The following is a 25,624-nucleotide window of genomic DNA, read 5'->3' as shown; positions in this document are numbered from 1 at the left end:
AGATAAGCAGGGCTTAGCCTGGTCAGTACCTGGATGGGAGACCTCCTGGGAAAACTAGGTTGCTGCTGGAAGAGGTGCTAGTGAGGCCTGTGTAAGTCCTAGTGCCCCAGTGTAGTGATGGGGACACTATACTGTCAACAAGCAGCGTCCTTCGGATGAGACATTAAACTCAGATCCTGACTCTCTGTGGTCATTAAAAATCCACAGTCGTTCGAAAAAGAGTAGAGTTGTGACCTCGGCATCCTGGCTAAATTCGCCCATTGGCCTCTGACCATCATGGCCTCCTAACAATCCCCATATCTACTGATTGGCTTCATCACTCTGCCTCCTCTCCACCAGTAAGATGGTGTGTGGTGGGCATTCTGGTGCACTATGGCTGCCGTCACATCATCCAGGTGGATCCTGCACACTGGTGGTGGATGAGGAGATTGAGTGCCTAGAAAAGCACTATGTAAATGTAAGGAATTATTATTATTATTATTATTATACAGTAGATGTGCTCTGTTTGAAAGAAACCTGGCTAAAACCTGATGAATACATTATTTTAAATGAGTCTATCCCCCAAGATTACTTTTATAAACATGAGCCGTATGCACGTATTTCACTGCACAAAAACAAAACTCTGTGAATCCAGACATGATATTTAATGGCGAAGCAATCAAATTTGTGACACATGTTAAATATTTAGGAATAATAATAGACCAATACCTTTTTTTTAAAAAAGTAAGTAAAAAGGGTTATAAATAATGTTAAATTCGATTTGAATAATTTTAAAAACATCAGGCACCAACTCTCTGAATCAGCTGAACATCTTCTAGTACATACTCTGATTCTCCCTCACTTGTCGTATTGTATAACAACATGGTCACAAGCAGATGTAACTACACTTAGGCCTGTGTACTCCCTTCATAAACAAATCATGAAAGTGTTAGATAAAAAACCAAGGGACTACCATCATTGTACTGTTTTGAAAAGGTTACATTTTTTAACCTTTTCAGTTAGAGTAGTGGGGTTTTGGAATTCCTTACCTACAAACATTTGAAGCCTCAAAAGCTTCAATAGCTTCAATAGAAGAATATTTCATCAAACACGGTGAGTAATGGCTTCTCCTGCTATTGTTATTTGCACCTCTTGCCACACGTACAATTTATCTATCTCTGTCGCTGATGAGGGATTCACATGTGATAAATGCAGGGAAATAGTTAGGCTGACAGAGAAGATTTCAGAATTAGAGACACGCATCCAAACTTTAATTGAGGACAGTAAGAATGTTAGGGCTCTAGATACCGCTTTGGATGCGTCTAGCTCAGGGATTCCTGTACATTGTTCGGTTCCGGAAACAGAGCCCCTGCAGCAGGGCAGCTGGGTGACAGTGAGGCAGCGTAGTCGTGGGTCAAAACACCGCTCTTCTGTTCTGATCAAAACATTAAACAGGTTCTCCCCACTCAGTGATGCACCCACTGAGAAACCTGATGAAAGTGCTCTAGTTATTGGTGATTATATTGTACGGAACGTGAATATAGACACACCAGCCACCATAGTCAAATGTTTACCGGGAGCCAGAGCGCCTGACATCTTGGCAAATTTAAAAGTGCTTGCTAATGCTAAACGTAAATACAATAAGATTGTTATTCATGCCGGCGCTGATGATGTTCAACTTTGCCAGTCCGAGATCACTAAAAATAACATTAAAGAGGTGTGTGAACTTGCAAGCATGATGTCAGACACTGTAATATGCTCTGGTTCCCTCCCTGCTTGTGGTGATGAGATGCATAGCAGATTGTCATCACTCAATGGCTAGATGTCTAAGTTTTGCCCACAGAATAACATAGGTTTCATAGACAATTGGACGAGCTTTTGGGGCAGACCTGACCTGTTTATAAGAGATGGTCTTCATCCCTCCTGGGGTGGCGCCACTCTTCTCTCTAGAAATATGGCAAATAGTGTTGAAATTATTCAGCCAAGTAATGATATCTCAGATCATTATTTAGTTCTGTGCAAACTTCATATAACCAAAATTGTAAATTCTACTTCTTGTTACAAGTATGGAAGAACCATCACTTCTACCACAAAAGACTGCTTTTTAAGTTATCTTCCTGATGTATCCAAATTCCTTAGCATATCCAAAACCTCAGAACAACTTGATGATGTAACAAAAAATATGGACTCTTTTTTCTAGCACTTTAAATAAAGTTGCTCCTTTACGCTTAAGGAAGGTTAAGGAAAACAGTTTGACACCATGGTATAATGAGCATACTCGCACCCTAAAGAGAGCAGCCCGAAAAATGGAGTGCAGCTGGAGGAAAACCAAACTAGAGGTATTTCGTATTGCTTGGCGGGAAAGTAACATATCCTACAGAAAAGCATTAAAAACTGCTAGATCCGATTACTTTTCTTCTCTTTTAGAAGAAAACAAACTTAACCCCAGGTATTTATTCAATACAGTGGCTAAATTAACGAAAAATAAAGCCTCAACAAGTGTTGACATTTCCCAGCACCACAGCAGTAATGACTGTATGAACTACTGTACTTCTAAAATCGATACTATTAGAGATAAAATTGCAACCATTCAGCCGTCAGCTACAGTATCACATCAGATAATGCACTATAGAGCCCCTGAGGAACAGTTCCACTCATTCTCTACCATAGGAGAGGAAGAATTGTATAAACTTGTTAAATCATCTAAACCAACAACATGTATGTTAGACCCTATACCATCTAAGCTCCTAAAAGAGGTGCTTCCAGAAGTCATAGATCCTCTTCTGACTATTATTAATTCCTCATTGTCATTAGTATATGTCCCCAAAACCTTCAAACTGGCTGTTATTAAGCCTCTCATCAAAAAACCACAACTTGACCCCAAAGAACTAGTTAATTATAGACCAATCTCGAATCTCCCTTTTCTGTCCAAGATACTAGAAAAGGTGGTATCCTCACAATTATATTCCTTCTTAGAGAAAAATGGTATATGTGAGGATTTCCAGTCAGGATTTAGACCGTATCATAGTATGATCTTTTTTTTCACATCTTATGATCTTTTCTTATCATCTGATCGTGGGTGTATCTCTCTATTAGATCTATTGGATCTTAGTGCTGCGTTTGACACAATTGACCACAACATTCTTTTGCATAGACTTGAACACTTTGTTGGCATCAGTGGAAGTGCATTAGCATGGTTTAAATCATACGACCAAATTATATGACCGCCATCAATTCGTAGCAGTGAATGAAGAGGTATCATATCGATCACAAGTGCAGTATGGAGTACCTCAAGGCTCAGTACTAGGGCCGCTACTCTTCACACTTTACATGTTACCCTTGGGAGATATCATCAGGAAACATGGTGTTAGCTTTCACTGTTATGCTGATGATACTCAGCTTTGAGGCCCATCGAAACATACCAATTTGAAAAACGGAATGCAAAGTCAATATAAAAAACCAGATGACGAGTAATTTCTTACAGCTAAATTCTGAAAAAAACAGAGGTGTTAATTATAGGACCTAAAAACTAAGAACCTAGAGCACTGTCTAAGACTTGATGGCTGCTCTGTCAATTCTTTGTCATCAGTTAGGAACCTAGATGTGCTATTTGATAGCAATCTCTAGCAATCAAAAATTTGACTGCATTTTTACATCTCGAAGAAATATATCTAAATTATGACCTATGCTCTCAATGTCAAATGGTTAGATTATTGTAATGCTTTATTGTGTGGTTGTTCTGCACGCTTAATAAACAAACTCCAGTCCAAAATGCAGCTAGAGTTCTTACTAGAACCAGGAAGTATGACCATATTATCCCGGTTCTGTCAACACTGCACTGGCTACCTTTTGAACATTGAATACATTTTAAAATCTTGCTAATTACTTATAAAGCCCTGAATGGTTTAGCACCTCAGTATTTGAATGTGCTCTTGTTACATTATAGTCCTCCACGTCCACTGCATTATCAAAACTCTGCCAACTTGATAATACCAAGAATATCAAAGTCAACTGAGGCCGGCAGGGGGGCAAAGATGTCATTCAAGGGGGCAAGCTGTCATTCAGTCTGCTGGTCCTGGCCTGGAGACTCCTCATTCTCCTCCCTTATGGCAGCAAACTAAGTAAAATGTGTGTCAGGAGGGTGGGATCACCTGCAATGCAGAGGGCTTTGTGGGTGAGACAGGTGTTGTAAATGTCCTGGAGGGAGGGGAGAGAGACACCAATGATCTTCTCAGCTGCTGATCTTCCCAGCTGCTCTCACTATGCGTTGAAGGGTCTTTTCGGCAGGACGTTGCAAGTGCCATACCACACAGTGATGCAGCTCTTCAGAATGCTCTCGATGGTGCCTCTATAGAAGGTGCACATGATGGGGGCCAGGGCTCTGGCTCTTCTCAGTTCTTCTCAGATGCTACTGTGCTTTCTTGGAGAATGTTGCAGTGTTGTCAGTCCAGGAGAGGTCCTCTGTGATGTGCACAACTAGGAACTTGGTGCTGCACTCTCTCACATTCACACCATTGACGGCCAGGGGAACATGATGAGTACGCACTCTCCTGAAGTCAACAATAATCTCCTTCAACCATTCTGACAGGAGAGAAAGAAGCTGCAGTGTGTGCACGTGCCCCCATCTTGGGTTTGAATCGTCAGTGGCAAATTCTATAAATATGTTAACATACTTACAGACTGTAAGTCAGAAAAGCCAGTATTGTAGTCTACTCTCCCTGGATCAGGAAACAGTTCGCCATAAAATGCCCTGCAAACATCTAAATATTTTTGTTGAACTGTTCTGGAACAGTGTTGTAAATACAACTTAACCACTGATTTTTAGTTGTGTGCTCTTTTGGAATGCCAAACAAAGTATTTTCGCTTTCACAAAGAAACACAAAGCGTCTCCAAACAACCTGCCCTCCAACAAATACGTTTGTATAGGTCGTTTGTCCAAATCCCTGAAATATGACCCATCAGAGCGTATACTACAATTGTGCCCCTACTGGCAACAGGACGTTTTCATATTAATGTTTTGTACTCTTGTATTTGCGCTATAACTCAGGTTTCGTGTAGCTCAGTTGGTAGAGTATTGCAGTATACGACTATATGTAATCATGTGATCAAGGGTTTTAATCCCAAAGAATGCACATGCTCATAAAATGTATATGTTCTATAAATCATAATTTTGCATGATTTCTGTGAGGGGTATGTTTAGGGGTGGGGTTAGGTGTGGTCATTCGAGCGAACAAGCCACCTAGTAAAATATGTACAAAGTACTGTGAGATCGGTGTAAAAAGTCCACACATCCCATTTAAATAAATGCACATTTTGATTGGTAATTACGTTATTTCATGACGACAGATGCAACACGATTCTGGCATAATTTTTACACTTGCTAGAGAGTAAACCTTAAAACGTAAATATAGGTCATAATAAGGTGCTTGCACAAACGACCTATATGGTCGTTTTTTGTTGGAGGACAGGCTCTCTCCACAACATGGCGCATTTGGACCTCGTTATGTCAAGTCTTCCCACATTATAATACTGATGTGATGTGTGTTTAAATGAGGTGTTTTAGGAAGGTGTGGACGAGTCTAAACTTTTATTAAGAATATCTCTTTGGATTTGAGACTTTAGTCTTTGCAACTTTACAGATCTTCTTTATGCACCAAGAGCTTGTAACACTCTAAGGAGAAAGGAAAACTTGAAATCGCATTATATGATCCCTTTAATGCAGGTGCGGTTCTCGTTGTGATTCACTGTCTTTAGAATGTCAAACAGTTCTGGTCTGGTAGGCTACAGAATTGAATTAGTGATGCTGTCGGATAACGGGTCGAGTGTTCTGTTAAGTACTGCTGGTACACGTATTATTTTATTTCAGTTATTTTTTTTTTTCAATTTACAAAATTGTTTTTTCATCAAACATTTTCGTAACCTTGCAATGGAAGCAATCAAAATCAACAAAAGAGTAATGAAATACAAGTGTTATAACAAGTCTCAGTTAGCCTGACGATATATATATATAGTCCTAAAAATGTATTTTGTACAGAACATATAAATTTGAAAATTGGAAATGTTTTTGAGCCAGTACCAGTTATTTCTTGTAGATTATCCTCCAATTCACGGATTGCTTGTTGAATTGCAGGACAAATCTAAGAAAAAAAAAAAAAAACATGAGACACAATGAGAAATATTACAAGCAGCAGGTAGAGGTGTTGATTTGGTTCATCTGTTTTAGAAATAAAAAAACACATACCCTCACATGTATCATCTCTGAGATCTGTCCTTTGAAAGAACTTACGAATGGCTGGAAAAAAAAGCTGCAGCAAAACAGAAGCATAAAGGATGGTTCTTAATACTTGATACAGACCCTTTGATGCATATGATCACACAGCCGTGATCACTCTAGGCTGGTCCCTGGAGCATCTGATCACAACAATTTGATTAGAATGTTCAATGTGTCACATGATCAGCTGCTAAATTCAGATTTGCTTTTATAGTAAGAGGATATTATAATAGTAAAAGAATATATATATATATATATATATATATATATATATATATATATATATATATAACAATTATGGAAGTAGCAATAATAATAATTTTGAGTCATTTTAAATACAACTAGAATGATCTACTAATACTCTAATGACTGGTAGCTGACATTTGTTATAGTCAACAAAATGTCTAAATAGAACTATGAAAAGAAAAAAAAAGTGTTACCAATATACTGATTGGGTAGGTAACTATATAGTTTAGTGTATTTGCCCCAGTTTACCAGTCATTTCCTTCTATGTCTTTTTGGAGAAGTTAATTTACGTGTTGTAAATCAGACAGCTCAGATTTCCTGAATGGCACCACAAACTAACATGGCAGTGCCCATCATGCATTATGGGTGAGCTAACATGATCATTATAAAGGTGTTTAAACATCAAAATAACTTGTGTTTGAAAAACAGAATATCAGATATTTCATTATGTAGTTAACAAGTCAGGAATTATTTTAATGAAAAAGGAAAAATTACATCAAACCAATAACAACAATGCTCTACATGTCATACAGACCTATTGTGGCTGCAATGTGCCACGTGGCAAGTGTAAGAATTACAGAACATCAGACACTTTGATCTTCTGAGACACTCAAAAGATACACAGTGCATTAACATATAGTCATCTGTTCCCACATTTCACAATAGAAAGTGCGGGAAACGCCTCTCTCACATATCTTATCAGTTCCTTCTCATCCCCTTCCTTACTCATCCTCCCTCCACTTGGTTTCAATCTTACAAAAGTAGACTAAAAGATAATACAGAGCCAAAGAGTTAAGAGATATTTTGATTACTGTAATGGGAGTGCCCTTTCCCAGGGTCCTGCATGTAAATTACCTTCTCTTCCCATTGAGTTGTAAACGCACGTCCTGATTTTGCTGAGTTAGATGTGTTCCAGGGTCAACATATTTTGTTGACCCCGTAACAACATTTTACTCCAAAAATATATTCTTGAACATATCCCTACACCTAAACCTAACCTTAACCATGAGTACTCCCTAAAATCAGAGGAAATTATAGATTAATGACACTGATGTACAAGCACCAAACAGTGATTTTAAGCATAAACTTCACAAAATCTATAAACTGGTTCTTCAAATCTGATTGGTTAATCACAATGTTGTTCCAGGGTCAACAAAGATGTTGTCCCAGGAACATGTCTCACTTGGTAAATCAGGTTCTGCGTTGTAAACCACTCAGGTTTGGGACCTGAGTTGATGCAAATTCCAATTGTTAGTTTCTGTCTCCATCTCGGGGGATGTTTGTCTTAGTCTTAGGTACTTAAGCAAATATTGCAAAAGGATCAGGGCCTTCTGTAGCCAGAATGAGCCCACGGTATAATGTGTATTCACACACTTCATACTGTGTATTTTGCTAAAAGTCAGGTATGCATCTTTTACTCTTAGATTCATTTTTGAAATGTAATTGGAATAATACATATTTACCTGACTGATAATAAATTGTTACATTTGTTTTTATTCTGACTTACTTTGAAATTACTAGATTAAGTGAAGGCTATGTTTCCACAAATCTGCGTCCAGGGTTAGTACATATTAAATGTCAGGCTAGATGGAGCATGAGGCATATCAGGTTAGATTATATGCATTATTGAAACACTGTTTTCCTAATGAATGTTGTTCAGTTGCTTTGACGCAATGTATTTTGTTTAAAGCGCTATATAAATAAAGGTGACTTGACTTGACTTATAGATTTCTGTCTAACTGCTCGACATTAGGCAAGGCAAGGCAAGTTTATTTATATTGCACATTTTGTACACAATGGTAATTCAAAGTGCTTTACATAAAAGAAAGAAAATAATCATGAAGAAAAATAATAACAAAAATAAAACAAGCAATTTTAAAAATGTTAAAATGATTAAAACATTTACCTAAAATGAATTTAAAAACAGTTAGAAAATGATTTTACATAAAAAAATAATAAAGTAAAATAAAAAAACAGTAAAAATATAGTGCAATCAGTTCGGACATTGCACAGTGCTCATTCAATAAATGCACAGCTAAACAGATGGGTTTTGAGTCTAGATTTAAATGTGACTAGTGTTTTAGCACATCTGATCTCTTCTGGAAGCTGATTCCAACTGTGGGCAGCATAGTAACTAAAGGAGGACTCCCCTTGTTTTGTGTGAACCTTTGGTATTTCTAACTGACTCGATCCTAATGATCTGAGAGCTCTGTTAGGTTTATATTCAGTGAACATATCTGCAATATATTTCGGTCCTAGGTCATTTAGTGACTTATATACGAGTAAAAGTACTTTAAAATCAATCCTAATCCTCCAGTAGTTAAGTTGTTATGCAGTTGCATTAACTATGGGAGGCTAGAGAAAATACTATTAAATTATTAGCATGGTATGGATATATTTTATAGTACTAGCCATAGCCTCTGGTTATTGTCACACTATATTGAAGTTGTTATATAAATCTGGGTTTTTTTGTTTTTTTTAGCCAAATGATGGGTTGAGCCTTTTGGGTAATTTTTTGGGGTTATTTTTTCAGTGTTTGGGTAGTTTTTGTATTACTCAGATCCTGGGTTAAACTTAACCCACCGGTTCAATTATTTATCGTGGGGATTTGCTTCTCTTCTGGAGAGAGCATTTCTTAGCGCCATTGAATTGACTCATTCGTCAGTAAAATGCAGGGTTTTTTTTTATTATTTTATGTTATCTGTAAAATCATTACTGTGCTGAATAACATTCAATTTTATGCAGAGCAACATAGTCAGATATTTAATAGACCGCCTCATGCTTGTCATTCTTTAAATAGTGGTTCTGTTTAGCCCCCTACAGTCACCTATGTAACAACTTAGTTAAAGCTCAAACAAAAATCAGAGGTTATGGCTAGCACTATGAAAAATGCTTTTCCAGTCGTGTTTTACCTAGCCCCCTATAATTAATCTAGGAAAGATGGAAAATGATTTTTTGACATAGTTTTGGAACTGCGAGCATCTAAAAAATGAACAATAGAAAGAGTGATTTTTGTGTTAACTGAGAAAAGCTGGGACAAATATTATCAATGTAGATATCGTTTCCAACTAAGATACCTGCTCTCTGCCAAATATTAAATGCTTTATCATTAAGTGAGGGGGGAAATACCAGATTACGATTAATAGGTGAAACCACTGGCAAACGTTGAAGGCAAAAATGGGTTCGAAATTGGGACAAAATTCGTAAAGAATGGTTGACTATGGAATTATCGTAAGGAAAATGTGAGACGGCAGTAAGAAGATTGAACCCTTTTAAAGAACCCTTTTAAATACTGTCCCAAGCTACGACCAAATCTCAGAGCCCAAAATGACCCTGAAACCAGAATGGTGTAGAGTGTATATTTGCCAAACATTAGTAAAATGGGAAATTAGGAAGGACAAAACCACCATCAACCTTTGGATTCTGAACCATTTCCCTGCAAATTCTGACAGAGCGCTGCTTTTATAATCTCTAAAAGACATCTCAATTCATTGCAATCTTACAAATCTCTGTTATAACCAGGGCTCTAAACTGGTTCAAGGAACGAAAACAAAAACAGGAAAACTAATGAAATTTTGGCAGGAACAAAACCAGAAACAGAAACAAAATCACATTTTATAGTTCGAAAACAGAATCGAAAATTTGAAATGGCCATTACCCGGTTAATAACGTTATTTTATCGTTCCATTTAATATTTGAAATTTGCTGTCAACCAATCACGAATTCCAGTAGTACATCCTATGCAAATGTGACGCTGAAGCCAACGAGTGAAATGTCCGCTCAGCTGTGAACTCATCATAGGTTAAGTCACAATGGCAATGCCCCGCCCTTAGAGTTTATCAGAGGATAGTGTGAGATGAATTTAACAGATCACATGCACCTGCAGCACTTCTGTGAATGGAGAAAACAGAAAATCTATAGGGTTACTTAAAAAGGAAGGCATATACACTAAATATATTTTGCTTAAATCATAATGACAGATCAACGAAACGCAAGAAAAAAATGTGCTAAATTACGTTTCATTGTGACACGTTCTAAAGTTTTCGGAAAGGAAAACAAAACAGCAGAGAGTGGGGCCCTAGTTTTCTTTATTTTGATAAATCTTTACAATTTGAATTATTTTGTAAAAGCTTGACAGCTTTGAATAATGTCTTGCTTCTGTATAACCAACCAGCCTTACGCACACACAACATAATTTTGCTATATTGAAGCATGTTCATTATCAAAATAAAAGAGTTAAAGAGACAAATGAAAAAGTTACACTGCTCCGTTGTTCAAAATGATTGTGGTTTTGATGGTGGTTTTGTCCTTCCTAATTTCCCATTTTACTAATGTTTGGCAAATATACACTCTACACCATTCTGGTTTCAGGGTCATTTTGGGCTCTGAGATTTGGTCGTAGCTTGGGACAGTATTTAAAAGGGTTCTTTAAAAGGGTTCAATCTTCTTACTGCCGTCTCACATTTTCCTTACGGTAATTCCATAGTCAACCATTCTTTACGAATTTTGTCCCAATTTCGAACCCATTTTTGCCTTCAACGTTTGCCAGTGGTTTCACCTATTAATCGTAATCTGGTATTTCCCCCCTCAGCGTGACCGCGCCTAACTGTGCTGATAAAGCCGATGTGAAGGATGATGTTTTATGTCAATGAAAGTACAAACACTATATAATAAATCATATTTTAGCATACAGATACTCGGGAATATGGAAACATTTGGATTCGTGCCGAATGAGAGAGGTAGACATCAGCTTCACCTTAATCTACGTTTCTATAGCCTAAACTTTAGAGGATTTGTTTTGGAGAGAAACTAGTAACTGTTTTTTTTTTTTTTTTTTACTCTCAAAACGCAATCTTATACAAGTATTATTATTTTATTTATTTATTTATTTTTACAATGCAGCAAACTTTATTAAATATCTTTAATATACTTTAATGTCTTTGAAGTGTTTAGAGATTTGTTTGTTTGTTTCTTTAGTAGCTGGTATACATTTGGCCAAAATCTTTTGGAACGGTAATAATATCAGAGGAACGCTAGAAAAGAAACGTTAAAATATCTATTCTGCTCTGAGTGAACCAATTGATTTTTTTTTCAAGCCCTGGTTATAACACAATAAATATATGCATAATGAATATTTCATGATGTCTATAATTTGTGTGTTATAATGAGAGGAAACGTGAGCATGCAAATTTTAGCACTGCATTGCCTAACGCTGCAAACACGTATTATAGCCTAAATAGAAACTCTGCATACACTTGCTCCTGCTCATAGTTTATATTTTGTATTAGTTCATGTTGCTTTTGTGCAATAGATGAATAACAATTTATTTGTTTCAGATATTTTATGTTTAGATATTTCTATTTTACTGTCCCGTGAATCATTTTACTCTCCCAAATCCCGTACATACACACACAAGTCTCTGCACTCGCTTATCAAGTCTTGTCCCACGCGCTGCACTCTGTTGCATCAGGTCTCGCGGGAGATGGTCTATACTCCACTGGCACTTGACTTGACAGTGCGTGTGCTACATCCTTTTTACAATCTCTAGATTATAAAACATTGCATTCTGTCAGCAATGTAACACGGCAGTAACATATAGAGACTTCGGCTTGTAACTATACTCTAATTACTATTTTGAAAATTATAACCCGTTAGAATACTCCGTTACTAAAATGGTAATCAAATTACAGTAATGCACGTGTTACTGCCAAAAACTGATCTTCAGACAGATATATTATAAGGGTCTAATGAAACTGCCCAGATCCCAGAGAGTGTGCTATATACTTACAACTGGCACTGTCTATGCCGAGGCTCATGGAGACCACTACTTAAAACTCTAGGCAGGGGAGCAATCATTGAGCAGGCGCATAGCTGTCCTCAGATAGCTAGGCTTAAGGAAAGGGGACCACTGCAATTGCCTAAACCAGACAGCACTCAGACAACGATGTTTTTAGGAAAGAACTAACACAGCTAGCCTCAGATAGCTGTATAATGTAAGCTTGTCCTGCTATAACAATGTCTGAAATATAACCAGCCTTTGATGTCTATATTATGCAGGTCTCCAATCAGTGTAGTCCCATAGAGGCTAGCAACTATCATGATATTGATCAGCAGCTCACATGAGCTTTTTTTTTTTTTGCTAAAGAGCGAACACATAAAACATCATTAGTCCACGATCAAAGCCTGATGTATGCAGAAGCCATTACACTAGAGGGCTGGACACAGCTATCCTTGAATAGCAGTTCCCTCAGATAAGGCTAAAGACTGCCCAGACCATGGAAGTAGGCCATCTCCTTAAACTGCACAGTCTAGGCAAAGGGCTCAAGGACACTACTACTTAAAAACCCTAACAAGCAGAACATTCTCAGAGCTGGAACACAGCTATTCTCAAATAGCAGATTCCTAGACAAAGACTTCAGTGCTTAAGTCTTGAGAGAGCTTGTGCCAAAGGGAACCCAACCTAGTTATAGAAACCAGGCTAGAACACATCTGGCCTCAGACCACTACGTATATTCCAAAGCAAAGTAAGTTTGTGCTAGAGCATAACTATCCGCAGACAGCTACACTCTAAGCAGGGGTGTTCACTTAAAGACCTGAAGAGGTCTACTCAGCTCAAACTTAATAATCGTGATTCAGAGGGACTGCCTGATTAAAAATACCCAGAAGGATGGGGAGGCAGCCAACTCCTAAACCCACCCGGCTCAACACAGGAAGGAACATTTTCCCATAACCACTCTAGATCACTGGAACACCCAGTGAGATAAAGCTCACAAGCATATATCCACAGATAATTTAAATTGATTCACAGCACTCCACACACAATAATATGCATACTAGAGAGGAACGGTCGAGTTGTATATAGCCAATCCCACGATCTCGCAAGAAACAACTCCATGCTCACACTTCATTGTCCCCAAATACTGTCTGCAGCATCTGACAACCCAGTGGAGAGGATGTGCCACGTCGGAACCAGGCCGCGAGACACAAATGCTTTAATATTGTGACTTATCCGAATGCGCTTAACTCAACTCAACATAGCACTATGTGGGATTCCAATAACACTAAAAAAGAGTGTCTGTAACCTGTCAAGTGCTCAAACTTTAGCGGAAGCCTTCAAAAGGTTCATATCCTTCTCAAACTTCTCTGCAAGCTTGATCCAAGTCTACACCCTGCCTTGGCAGAGGCATAACTAGAACTGTAAGACTCAGATGCTTGTCCTTCATATCTTGAGAAGAGGGACAAACACGAACAGAGCTTTCTCATTGGAAACAATCAAAATGAGCACATCGAGCACTGAACGTCAATCGTGTGTATAAATCGTGTGTCTCCAAGTGCCTGCAGGCACAGAAACATACACTTTCTACAATGTTTACCTGCCTTGGTCTTTCACACATACTTCAAAAAGACAGCTCCTGAAGACAACAAAAGTTAGTGATGTATTCAGCAGGTGCCCTTTTATACTCCCGGGCACTCGCCTATGAAGTCACGGGTCATGTGGTCTAATCGGATTGGCCTTTTTTTTTTTTTTTTTACACATGCTTACACGTCATGCTGGTAGCAATCCCCACAGTGTCCGCTAGAGGACACAGCATGAGTTCCCTAAAAGGGGAATGCAATAACTTTCTTCTTTCTTGACAAATCTGAGATTTGTAGAGATAACACACAACAAAAACCTTCTATCTGTAGAACTTTCACAGAGAGCTCAGTAACAATTGTGAAAATAGGGAACAAAATAACAAAATCAACAATGTATAATCATTAAATATTTATAGAGCAGAGAGTCAATACAGGAGAGCAGGTGTTAACTCCAAAACAATTACAGGCATGTTTCCGGCATAATCAGTTTCATCAAGAACAGGGGAAACGTGCCTGGGTTTAGTCACAGTAATGATCAAAACAAGCTCCAACTAGCATTAAAGTGTTACTTAGTGTTGTAGACATTGTCTTAGATCATTAAAAGCATTAAACGTTCCCATTAACTATTAAAAAGTAGCTCCCAGACGTGCCTCAATCCCTCAACTGCATACCGGTGATTCAAGATTATAAATTCTAAAATAATAGTCACCTTAAATAATCCAGTTTAACGGAGACATATGTAGACGACTGATAATGTAAAGAAGTGGCACCACTGTTACCAATGGATGAGATGGTGTCGAGTAGTGTTGAAGTTTCCATTTTAATCAAAATGCAAAGACAAATTCTAATGATGCATTGAATGTGTTATGATCCGCCGTTGACCAATGTGAGATCCACAAATCAAAGAGGTTCTCTATCAAATTTTTTTTAACTGTTTAAATTATTATTCTATGGGAAAATGGCAACAATTACTATAATTAACAGCTTTATTAGTGGCAGTCACAACTAAGTCATGACAGATAGTCACAGTTGTTGTGCGTATCTTTGGGTAGCATTTCAAATCTTAGTCTTTTATGTTTTGGTAACAAAAGTTTGTTTTAAAAACTGGTCTTACCTTGCACCTCCATGGAACTGAATGTCCACACCTCCTACATTATCACTACAGGAAATGGTAGTGATGGAGAGTCGACCAGCATCATCTCCTAACCCCAGGAGGGTTTGGATTCGGATATTGTACACGGCCAGATCAAATGAGCCACCATCATGGCTGCAATCATAGAACAAAAGACAATCATTTTACTAATCAAGGAACTACTTAACTCCTTGATGTTGCAAATGACTTATTAACACGTCTTATGGATGGCATGAAAAGCAGATGGTGAAAGCATAATGGTTAATTTGTTGATTATATGCATGAGAAACATAAATTACTGCAAAACCATAAATAACAAGCATAGAAAAATCATTCTTCGGAACACAAATTACAATTTTTCTGATGAAATCCGAGAGCTTTCTGAGCCTTCATAGACAGCAAGGGAACTACCACGTTCAAGACCATGAAATATAAAAGTATTCCCAGAGAGTCTCCTCCACCATTCACGAGAGTCTTGTGAATGGTGGCAGAGAATAACCCGTAAGAGAAGAATTGTTGAATAAAGTAATTATTTTTGTTTTTTTGAACACAAATGTATTCCTGTAGTTTCATAAAATTATGGATGAACCACTGATGCCACATGGACTATTTTATACTTTTTCCTTACTAAGTTTCTGGGCCTTGAACACGGTAGTTCCCTTGCTGTCTATACAGGATCAGAAAGCTCCTGGATTTTATAAAATATATCATATTTTTTTTTTACTTTTTGGTTCATTGTTACCCCTGATTTTAGGGGATGAATTATGAATTAAATGTCCAAAGTGAGAATTATTATAATGCACCTCTGCACATCATCATCCTTGAAAGGATTTAGTTTAATGGCCCACATAGTTCTGGAGTGTGGATTTGAGGCTTCTTGTGGAATTCTGCTTATTGCTTTACCTTTGCACAGCTTTGATTAAAGCTTCAATGTTTCTCTTGCATATATTTTATTAAAAATGACTAATAAGCAGATATTCAAGAGAGGCAGTACTGTTGCCTCTGCCTATAATTTATTTGGATCAATGGATTAATGCTGATGGTGCCAATTTGTGTGCCTCGGCAGAAATGTATATTTATTAAAGTGGGGATTCTGCAGAGGTGTGAAAAATACTCAAAATTTTTACTGTGAAAGTGCAAGTACTAAGTAAACATTTTACTCAATTAAAAGTACAAGTATCTGGTCAAAATCATACTTTAAGTAAAAGTAAAATAGTACAACTTCAAATTGTACTGAAGTATTAAACAAGTAGACATACTTTTTTTCTGACAGACAATACAGAAGTATGATTAAAGGGAGAGAATGAAAAAAATGCAGTGGCACAGGTCAAACATGTATATTGAATTCAACAACAACAATTAAAATGAAACCCAGCAGAACCTGGGTTCCACCAAAAATAAAAAGGGATTAAAAGGAAACTTCATCATTTCCACCCTCATGCCATACTATATGACTTTCATTTATCAGATGAACACAAACTAAGAGTTTTAGAAAAAATAAATAAATAAAAACTTTCTCTTTATATAATGCAAGTTTATGGGACATCCAAAAATTACACTTCAAAAACTATACACAAAGAGAATATGACAGTAACTCATGCAACCACTGTTAATGTATCGCTGTCTTCTTAAGTGAGACGATAGACATATGTGAGAAAAATACAAATTCAACGTCACTGTCTAAAAGGACAATTAATCTTTTAAATGTTTATTTGGGGCATTCAGAGGTTTTTTTTTTTTAATAAACATTGATAAATAATTATTTGTGACTAATTAGATTAATTAATGAAAAAAGCATGTTATTATTAAGATTAAAAAAAATATTCACTGACAGTCCTAATTCCTACATAATGATTCATATAATGACATTGTAAATACAACTTAACCACCACCTGGTATAAGAACATCACTAAACATGAATTACAATTAATTTATCATATAATGTTTATTTAAACACTTTTTTGGAGATTTGTAAAATAAAAAAAAATCCCACAAAAATATTAATTGTATTTAAATTCTCATCACGGATTTTATTTGCAATCAATTTTGTGCATTCAGCTAATATATTACATAGCTAATGGCTCTATCAAAACAGAACAAATAATGAATAAACTTTTTTGGCCGGGAAAACGCAACTTTGCTGCTTCAATGTGTTTCCTCAGATTTGATGGTGAACTTTTGAAGCCAGACATTTACCTGATGAAAGTCATAATTTAAGTAGAAATGTGTGTTTGATCCATGAAAACTATGATCATTAGTTTTCACATCAGGCACACGAGTTTGAGCTTCTGTTTAACATATTTAATGTGTATAAGACAAAAAATATAATGTAATTTCAAGATGAAATAAAATTGTAAGGAGTAAAAAGTACTGTTTTTTCTTAAGAAATGTAACCTAGTAAAAGTACAAGTAGTCATTGTAGTTGAGTAAAGTACAAATCCCCCAAAATAATACTTAAGTACAGTAATCAGGTAAAATTCCTCAAGTATTTTACACCTCTGGAATTCTGATATGCTATTCTGTTCACCACAATTGTAAAAAGTGATCTAAGTTACTATATCCTTTCTATCAGTTTGAAGTAGTTTGACAATTCTCTGTTCATCAACAAAGTGTTTCTAACCATAGAACTGTTCCTCGTTTCAAGCTTACAGATAACACATCTCAAAATTGGCAATGATTTGGCTTGTTCAAAATGACAAGGAATAAAGTTTTAAAGAAATTTGTGAGAAAAAAGTATTTTGGAATGTTCTCAAAATAAATATAATTTTAATGCACAGATACTTAAAAAATTTTTTACAGTAACAAAGTAAAAATTCTAAACAAAAATACTTTGTTGCTACCCACTACTGATAGAACATGTTTTATGCTTTCAAGATCACCTGAACAGTGAAACTGATATGATTGCTAGGGATGTAAAAATTAACTGCGAGACGGTTGAAAATCGATTAAAATATGTGACGTTCAATTGATAGTTTTCCCGTGACATCACACACTCATAGGATTGCCCAACTGGCGGGCAAAATGATGTTCTGCTCCACTGACCGCCAGTTATTTTTACACAGTGTGCATTAAATAGTAATGTAGTAAAATGCAGATATCAAAAGGTGAAATTCAGTATACACCTTATTATGTATATTTTGTACAGGCAAGCATATGAACCCAGAATATAAACACAATGTACAAAGTTTCACATACATTTTTTTCCCCATAGAAAACCATTATAAGGAAAACACTGAACCATTAAGCGGATTGCATTTATATTCCGGCATCATCTGCTTGCTTATGTAAACTATGTATCATTAATATGGTGATTACTGAATCTGATCTTTTAATATTACTGTTTTAAATATATTAAGGCACTTTAAGTGCTTTTACAACGTTTGTCACACTGTTTAATGATTACAATATTGAGTCCTTAATATGGATTGCAAATGGCCAACACTTGCATTTTGTTCACATAACTTTGTTTTATTCTTTTGAGAGGTAATCTAAATATTTGCAGCTGTGAAACAGATGGAAAATTTCTAGTTTTGTGCTGCAGTTCTATGGATGTTTTGCCCTCTAGGTCTTCAAGCCGGTCACGTGACTAAAAGCTATCAATTTGGGGTAGGAGTTTATATGAATGAATGTCTGAGGGGAACCTACTGTCTTTAGAAAAGTTGAGATGGTATTTTTTCTTTTCATCTTGCCTCTTTATAAAGCATATTAAAGTGCAACTATGCTTTGTTTACAGCAGAAACCATGGAAACGCTTTAAGCTCCACCTGCTGGCAGAGACTGTTATAGGCATCTCATGAAGCTCGTCTGCTGTTTCTGTTTCATGCAGATATTTCTTATGTATAGTTTCACAAAACTGAAGTCAAACAATTCTGTTTTTGCTTCAAATTTTGAATTTATACAATTTAATTTAGATTAAAACTGCTCATGTTGCATGTACTGTATACAGCATCTTTGTTTGGATCATGATTAAAATGGAGTGGTTGCCTCTTATTTTAAACGGAAAGAGTACAGACAAAGCCTTATTTTGTTTGTATTAAGAGATTTTTTTGTTGATGCTGTTACTTATTTGTTTGATTTGGGGCTTGTTTTAACATTTTAATTTATAGTTTTGTAATTTACATTTACATTATATACTAATTTTGTTATTTAGCAGATGTGAAAATTGTGAATTGAATCGATTGTGAAATTAAAATCGTTACATCCCTCATGATTGCAAATTATTTCACTCTTTACTTACATGATGCCAAACTGTGTTGACCAGCTTCCTGTGACGGCTAATGAGAGTTGATTGACCTTCACAGATACACCTGTTCCCTGTTCAAATTCCATTGATGGGCCTGACATTCTGCACTGCACAACCTGCATGCTAGGGACAAAAACAAAAACAGATTCACAACGTTTTTTTGTTGTTGTTGTTGTTTTCTCTGTATGCTTAAACAACTGTTCAACGCGTGATGCATTTGTTCAGTTGGTTTAATGGTTTGTCAGTGTACTGTGTACTGACTTTGAGATGACATAATGTACAGTGCCGATCCCAATGTCCACCCCACCCCGGATCTCTGGGATTTCAATACTCTTCAGTTTGTTTTGTATCCAAACAGCCATCATTTGAGACACTGAACACATAAAAACATAAACATCACCACATTTTTGACATCACATAAAATATTCACAAGTTTATTCATACAAAGTAATTCATCACTCGCAATAAGAAAACAGGGTTCCAGTGGTGATTCTGCCAATTCTGACATTTTCTGGAAAATGCCAGTTGAGCCTCATGGTGCTGGACTGTGAGCAAACATCCCATTACAGGATGTCAGGCTCTCATGCCACCTTCATAGAGTTTCAATAGTTTGGTCAGAATCTTGCATTCCAGTTAGTTTTTTTATGACCTTCACTCCCAAACTCCCCTTCGTCTCGTTTACTCAGATGCATGTCATTGATTACATTGCATGAGTGCTCACTTCCGGAACCCTTGGAATGGGCTGAGTCAGAACGTCCTGAGCCCTTGATCACTTAGGCTCCACTACAGAGTTTGTTTATTGTTTATATTTTTCCAAATTTGTTTGGTGGAGCATTCTATATGTATATAGGTTGGGCTGTTAGAAATGTTTAAAACAAAATGATTGATATATTATAGAGTTGTTTGGAGTGGAGATAAATTAAATGCGATCTGTGATGACATCAAAATCATGTAATATTTGTTTTTTTTTTGTACCCCAACTACCTTCCTAACCCCAAATGGGAGATAACAGTTAAACAAAAAATGTCCCACCCTCCCTACAGCAACCAGATAAACAACGTATCAATCAGTAAAGTAACTAACAAACAAATCACAATCTAATAACAGTAAATCATAACATTAATCTCCAAACTTAACTGCAAATGTAAATGCAGGAGACAATCCACACAATAGAGTTAGAGTATATATAGAGATATAGTTTTATTTTAACCACTACAAATGCAGTGGACTTTTTATTGCTCAGCTTTCAGCATTCTGTTCCATAAACGGAGGTAACTCTTAGGTTATGTAAGTAGCCATAGCAAATTATTCCATGAACATAACCTACTCCTGAGTAGTTTAATTCAGCACATGCGTGACCTTATAATATTATACGATTACAATATATATATATATATATATATATATATATATATATATATATATATATATATATATAGTATACAGTGCCCTCCATAAGTATTGGAACAGTAAAGACAACATTGCTTTCTCTGCTGTGGAGTGAAGACATTTGCAAATATGATTAAAAGATGAATATAAAACTACAGAATGTCATATTTTATTATTAGGTCTTTCGACACATATGTTTTACCAAATAAAAAGGACAGCACTTTTAGAGTTCATCCCACTATTTGATGTGAGCATAAGAATTGGAACAGTTGAATTTAAGGAACTTCAAAGATTAAAAGCTAATATTTAGTTGCAGGTCCCTTGCATGCAATCAGAGCAGTGAGTCTGCAACACACAGACATCACCAGACTCTTGGTTTTCTGCTTTGAAATGCTTTTCTCCAGCCTTCAATTCAGCCAATTCCAACTATTGCTTGTTTTGGGGAGTTTCTGTCTTTAGTCTCCTCTTCAGCTGCTGAAATAAATTTTCAATCGGATTTAAATCTGGAGATTGATTTGGGCAACTTAAGACTTTACATTTCTTGCCCTTATAAAGTCCTTGACTGAACTGGCAGGGTGTTTTGGGTCAGTGTCCTGATCCAATATAAAGTGCTCTCTAATGAGTTTAGTGTCATTTTCTTGAATATTGGTAGCCAAGATGATGTTGTACCCTTCAAAATTAATTCTGCTACTGCCATCAAACATTAAGTGATCATTAAAATGAAGAGGTCCTGTTCTAGAGACAGCCATGCATGCCCATGCCATGACACCACCTCCACCAAGCTTTACAGATGAGCTTGTATTTTTTTTTCTAAGCAAACAAGCTTGTATGAGCTTGTTTGCTTAGGATCATTTGCAGTTCCCTTTTTTTTCTCCACACTTTTGCTCTCCAATCACTTGATAAAGGTTCATCTTTGTCTCAATGGTCCATCAGTTCAGTTCCAAAACCCTACTGGCTCACATTTGTGAAGAATCTTGCCTTTCTATGTTTGGTGCTGATCAGAGTTTTGTGTCTTGCTGTGTAGCTTCTGTAATGCTGTGTCTCTTTCTCCTGCGGACTGTAGATTGACAGAACATCACCCCAGCTTTCTGGAGGTTGTTGGTGATTTTACAGACATGTAGGGCTCATTTATGATTTTGTCTGTCATCAACTACTGTTGTTTTTCTCAGCCGATCAGGTTGTTGTTGGTTGCTGATGTTGCCGGTAGTTTCCAAACTCTTGATTTCTCCATGCCCTTGGTTTTTCCTATAGTTCTAATTGACTTCATCTTTTCTTTTAACATCCAAATTGCTTGCTTATCTTTCAGAGTCGGCTTCCTCGTCTTAACCCTGGTTTGTGTGTGTCTACGTCAAATGCGAGACCTATTTTAACGACCTAAACACAAAGTGTAAAGCGCACGGAGCAGGTGCACTCAGGGAGTGTCCAAATCCACTGTTGCTATTTTAAAGACAGAAAAACGGTCTGTGCACTGGGGCGCATTTTTGGAATGGGTTGTTCCTATTCTATTAATAAGTTATGGGCGAAATGTTCAATAAACCAATCAGAGTGTCATCTCCCATTCCCTTTAGTGCGAGATGCGCTCGCGCCATGGGGATCACTATTTACATGACAGAATTTGTTGGTGGAAAAGCTGAATGTAGAAACCGATCTGCTCATGCACAACGTTAAAGCACGCAAGCAGATCATCTATGGGACAAGCAGGAATCCACCAAAGCTTCCCGAGGTGAAGGCGGCATGGGATGAAGTAGAATTTCATTCATCATTTTAAGTAGTAATAGGTTGAATTGCAAATAGGTAGCCTAATTCTAATACCCGCAATGTCTATCCATCATTACATTTTTATATTTCTGGAGCCTACACAATAATATTATTTTACACTGTAATCCTTTTGTTTTTAATATTTGGCATGTTTTGTGTGATGCACATCCCTGTGTATAATAAGCAAAGTCAACGCGCACTGTGGACCCGCCCAGAGGCGCATTTTCTACCAACGCGCTCTCTAATTAACAAAACAATATTGCGCCATTGACTTTAGACTTTAGAGCAGGTTTGAGTTGGTCTATTTTCAGCTCCTTAAAATAGCAATGTGCCAGCAATGCACCTGAACACACCTCTTTTTTAGACCAGCACGCCCATGGGTGCACAAATGGTGCTTGACGGGAAAATGCGAATGGCGCAGGACTGAAACTAGCAAACACACTTGCGCTGTGCCTTGCGTTGCATTGTGCCGGGTGTATGACCGGGCCCCTAGAATGCAGAAGCAATGGATATAACAGATAAAACACATTCCTTGCTTTTAATATCTGAAGAATTAATGCAACAGGACACAGCTGAACATTTAGAAAGACATGTAAGGCAACTGTTCCAATTCTTCTGTTCATATCAGATAGAGAGATGAATCTCTAAAACTGCTGATCTTCTTAGCTGGTAAAACATATTTGTGTTAAATCACCCAATAATAAAATGTAATTTTGTCTCATGTTTATCTTTTAATCATATTTACAGATTTCTTGACCTCACAGCAAACATAACAATTTTGTCTTTATATATATAGCTATAGTTGTATGAAATGTTAATTATAAAGCACTATTATAAATTATAAAGCACTATTATTAGGTAACGATATGCAGTAAATAATAATGACTCGTTGATTCGTCACTCTATTGAGAATGTGTTGTGCTTTAACCGTGAAAATACTCTGAGTTGTTTAAACTTACTCCCGGACATGTTTTTTAAAACCAGTATACCACAGGTAAGCCAAGTTTGGGTTAATCAATCTAGAGTTCAGGGTAAATGTGATTTATTTTTTTTATTTTTTTTAAAGTTAACCTTGCTTTCTACACTGAAAATGAATGGGATTTGCTATCATTGCATGTCACTGGCAGTGTGAATGGGGGCATTACTCAGTTTACTTTTGTCCACCTCAACCAGACAATGGTGAGTGGAGTCTGGAGTGAGAATTACCTTTGTCAACAATGCTGGGTTAGTGTAAAAATGAAGCATAGATGTAATCAGTGCAGTGACTTTCATGTGTTTGTGAAAAACTTACCATCTCTGAGACCCTTTTCTGACAGAACAGCTTTTAATGCAGGATAATCTGCATATGTGTTTGTCAGTATCATCAGGAAGAAAATTACCAGCTGCATCCCTCAACTCCTGTTGTGTAAAACAAAATATTTTACATATGAGATTTATGTGTCTTGCAGCTTTACATGGTATGATTTATCTGCATCCTAACACTTCTTTTCCATTCATTCATTCATTCATTCGTTCATTCATTCAACTGATACTGCTTTCAACAATATATTATGTGTGCTCCCTTTAAATGGAACCCATGAGCTTAACATTGTTTTACCAGAAGTTCACATCAAATGCGGATGCAAATGTGTCTAATGTCAGTCACAGTCCCTCTGTACAGCTGCATAAAAATCACTTCCTTAATTTATAGAGAAGTGAAGCTAAGACCAGAACACATCTGCTTATCTGAGGACCATGCTCAGATGAATATATAAAATTAGCAATTTGTTTATGACCACAGTCATGTTTTAGTTTGTCTTAACGTAAGTTGCCTTGCCTTTTTATTTTAATTTTATTTCCCCTAAAGCTACACAAATATAGTTTTAACACTGCTCATCTGTTTTAACAAGGTAATGAACAGTGGGAATGAACAGTGGCCATTTGTTAATACATTAACATGGCAGGGGTTTAATTTCTTCACTTTCTAAAAATGTGTATAGTAAGTTGTATGATGAGCTGATGAAGGTTCTTCAGTTTGTGTTGTGTATTAAAAAACCTGCATCCTTCAGAATGTTAGAATCATCAAAGTCTTTTACAAATGTTTGCCTTTTGAGTGGCACAGCAGAGAAGAAAGCAGCAATTTTATATAAAATCAGCCAATTTATATTTATTAGTTGAAAAGCCGCTATTATTTGAGGTAGCAGTTTTAAGGTATATATTGATCAGCATGTATATGTCTTGACAATCAAATGCAAGACCTTGGCATTCAATTTACCCTTTGAGCTTCAACACATTTATCTTTCATTTACTTATATTTATGACTTAATATTTATAACAAGATTCCAAGTAATAAATAAATCAATTACTTATCTAGTAAGTAATGCTAAAATATAAACAAATTGTAAGAACATACCTCACAATGTACCGAAGAGCCAGATGTGTGTTTCAGGGAAAGTGTTTCTGTGTAAGTGTTTCCTCAAAAGCTGCTTTAAAAGATCTCCTTTCTCAAGGAGGAAGGGTGTTTAGTTCCTGCTTTGGGTCTTTTTAAATAATAAAGGATAAGTACTAGGGCTGTCAATCTATAATAATAATAAAACTTAATACAGAACTTTAATTTAATTTATTAATAAATAAAAACTTTTAATCTAATGCTAAACTATGTACTTTGGCCCTCTAATGGCTGAAAAATAAAACCTGCATGCAACTTGCTGAAGAACATTGTCATTTTTCAACTCTGCTCCTCTGCTTGGAAGCGCGTGGTTCATTCATCATCATCATCATCAAGTATATTTTCTGGAAAACATGGCCTTTCAGCCCATAGTTTCACAAAATCACAGTAGCATGTCATGCTTGATGTCTTGTTTTTATGCATTCCGACATCTACCAGCCATAAGATTTGTTTTCTTTGCATTTTATTTTTAAGAACATCAATTTTCCACAGATTTTCTATGAACAACAAAAAATGTTATGTCATTTAAATCTTCCAATCAATAGAAATTAAATTTGAATATAATGAATGGGATTCCGTGCTGTTTCATGCTACATTCCAAGCTTCAAAATGAATCCAGACACACCAAACACATAATAAAAGTAGCCAAAACAACTGGCACAATTGTCCACGTTATACAATATATTTGGACCAAACTTTAAGTGGAAAAGAAGAAGAAGAATCGCTGAGTCAAAATGGACAGGGCTCGTTTCCCGCGGTCACAAGCAATGTCGTTATTAGCGATGCTTTTGGGAAACATACCTCAGGGATTGCAAAATTTCTA

The 25,624-nt window shown here is 36.5% G+C and overlaps 1 protein-coding gene across 2 annotated transcripts in view; it reads right to left on the bottom strand.

Moving 5' to 3' along the window:
* bpifcl (BPI fold containing family C, like) overlaps window positions 1–24,884 on the bottom strand; it is a 59,596-nt gene extending 34,712 nt beyond the window's left edge. For both annotated transcript variants that reach the window (XR_009436555.1, XM_059561373.1), the window contains exons 1-7: window positions 24,766–24,884; window positions 23,665–23,771; window positions 19,488–19,599; window positions 19,221–19,349; window positions 14,967–15,119; window positions 6,221–6,284; window positions 6,056–6,116 (exon numbers count right to left, since the gene is read on the bottom strand). Coding sequence is in view for 1 of the 2 variants with exons in the window: in XM_059561373.1 (XP_059417356.1) it covers window positions 6,056–6,116; window positions 6,221–6,284; window positions 14,967–15,119; window positions 19,221–19,349; window positions 19,488–19,599; window positions 23,665–23,761 (616 nt within the window). In the remaining variant the exon portion in view is untranslated. The remainder of the gene's footprint in view (window positions 1–6,055; window positions 6,117–6,220; window positions 6,285–14,966; window positions 15,120–19,220; window positions 19,350–19,487; window positions 19,600–23,664; window positions 23,772–24,765) is intronic.
* Window positions 24,885–25,624: the final 740 nt, after the last annotated feature.

This window comes from Carassius carassius, chromosome 11 (assembly GCF_963082965.1).
Source record: "Carassius carassius chromosome 11, fCarCar2.1, whole genome shotgun sequence".
NCBI lineage: Eukaryota > Metazoa > Chordata > Actinopteri > Cypriniformes > Cyprinidae > Carassius > Carassius carassius.
The sequence above is the reverse complement of the archived record's forward strand: the minus strand, read 5'-3'. Positions and strand labels throughout refer to the sequence as shown.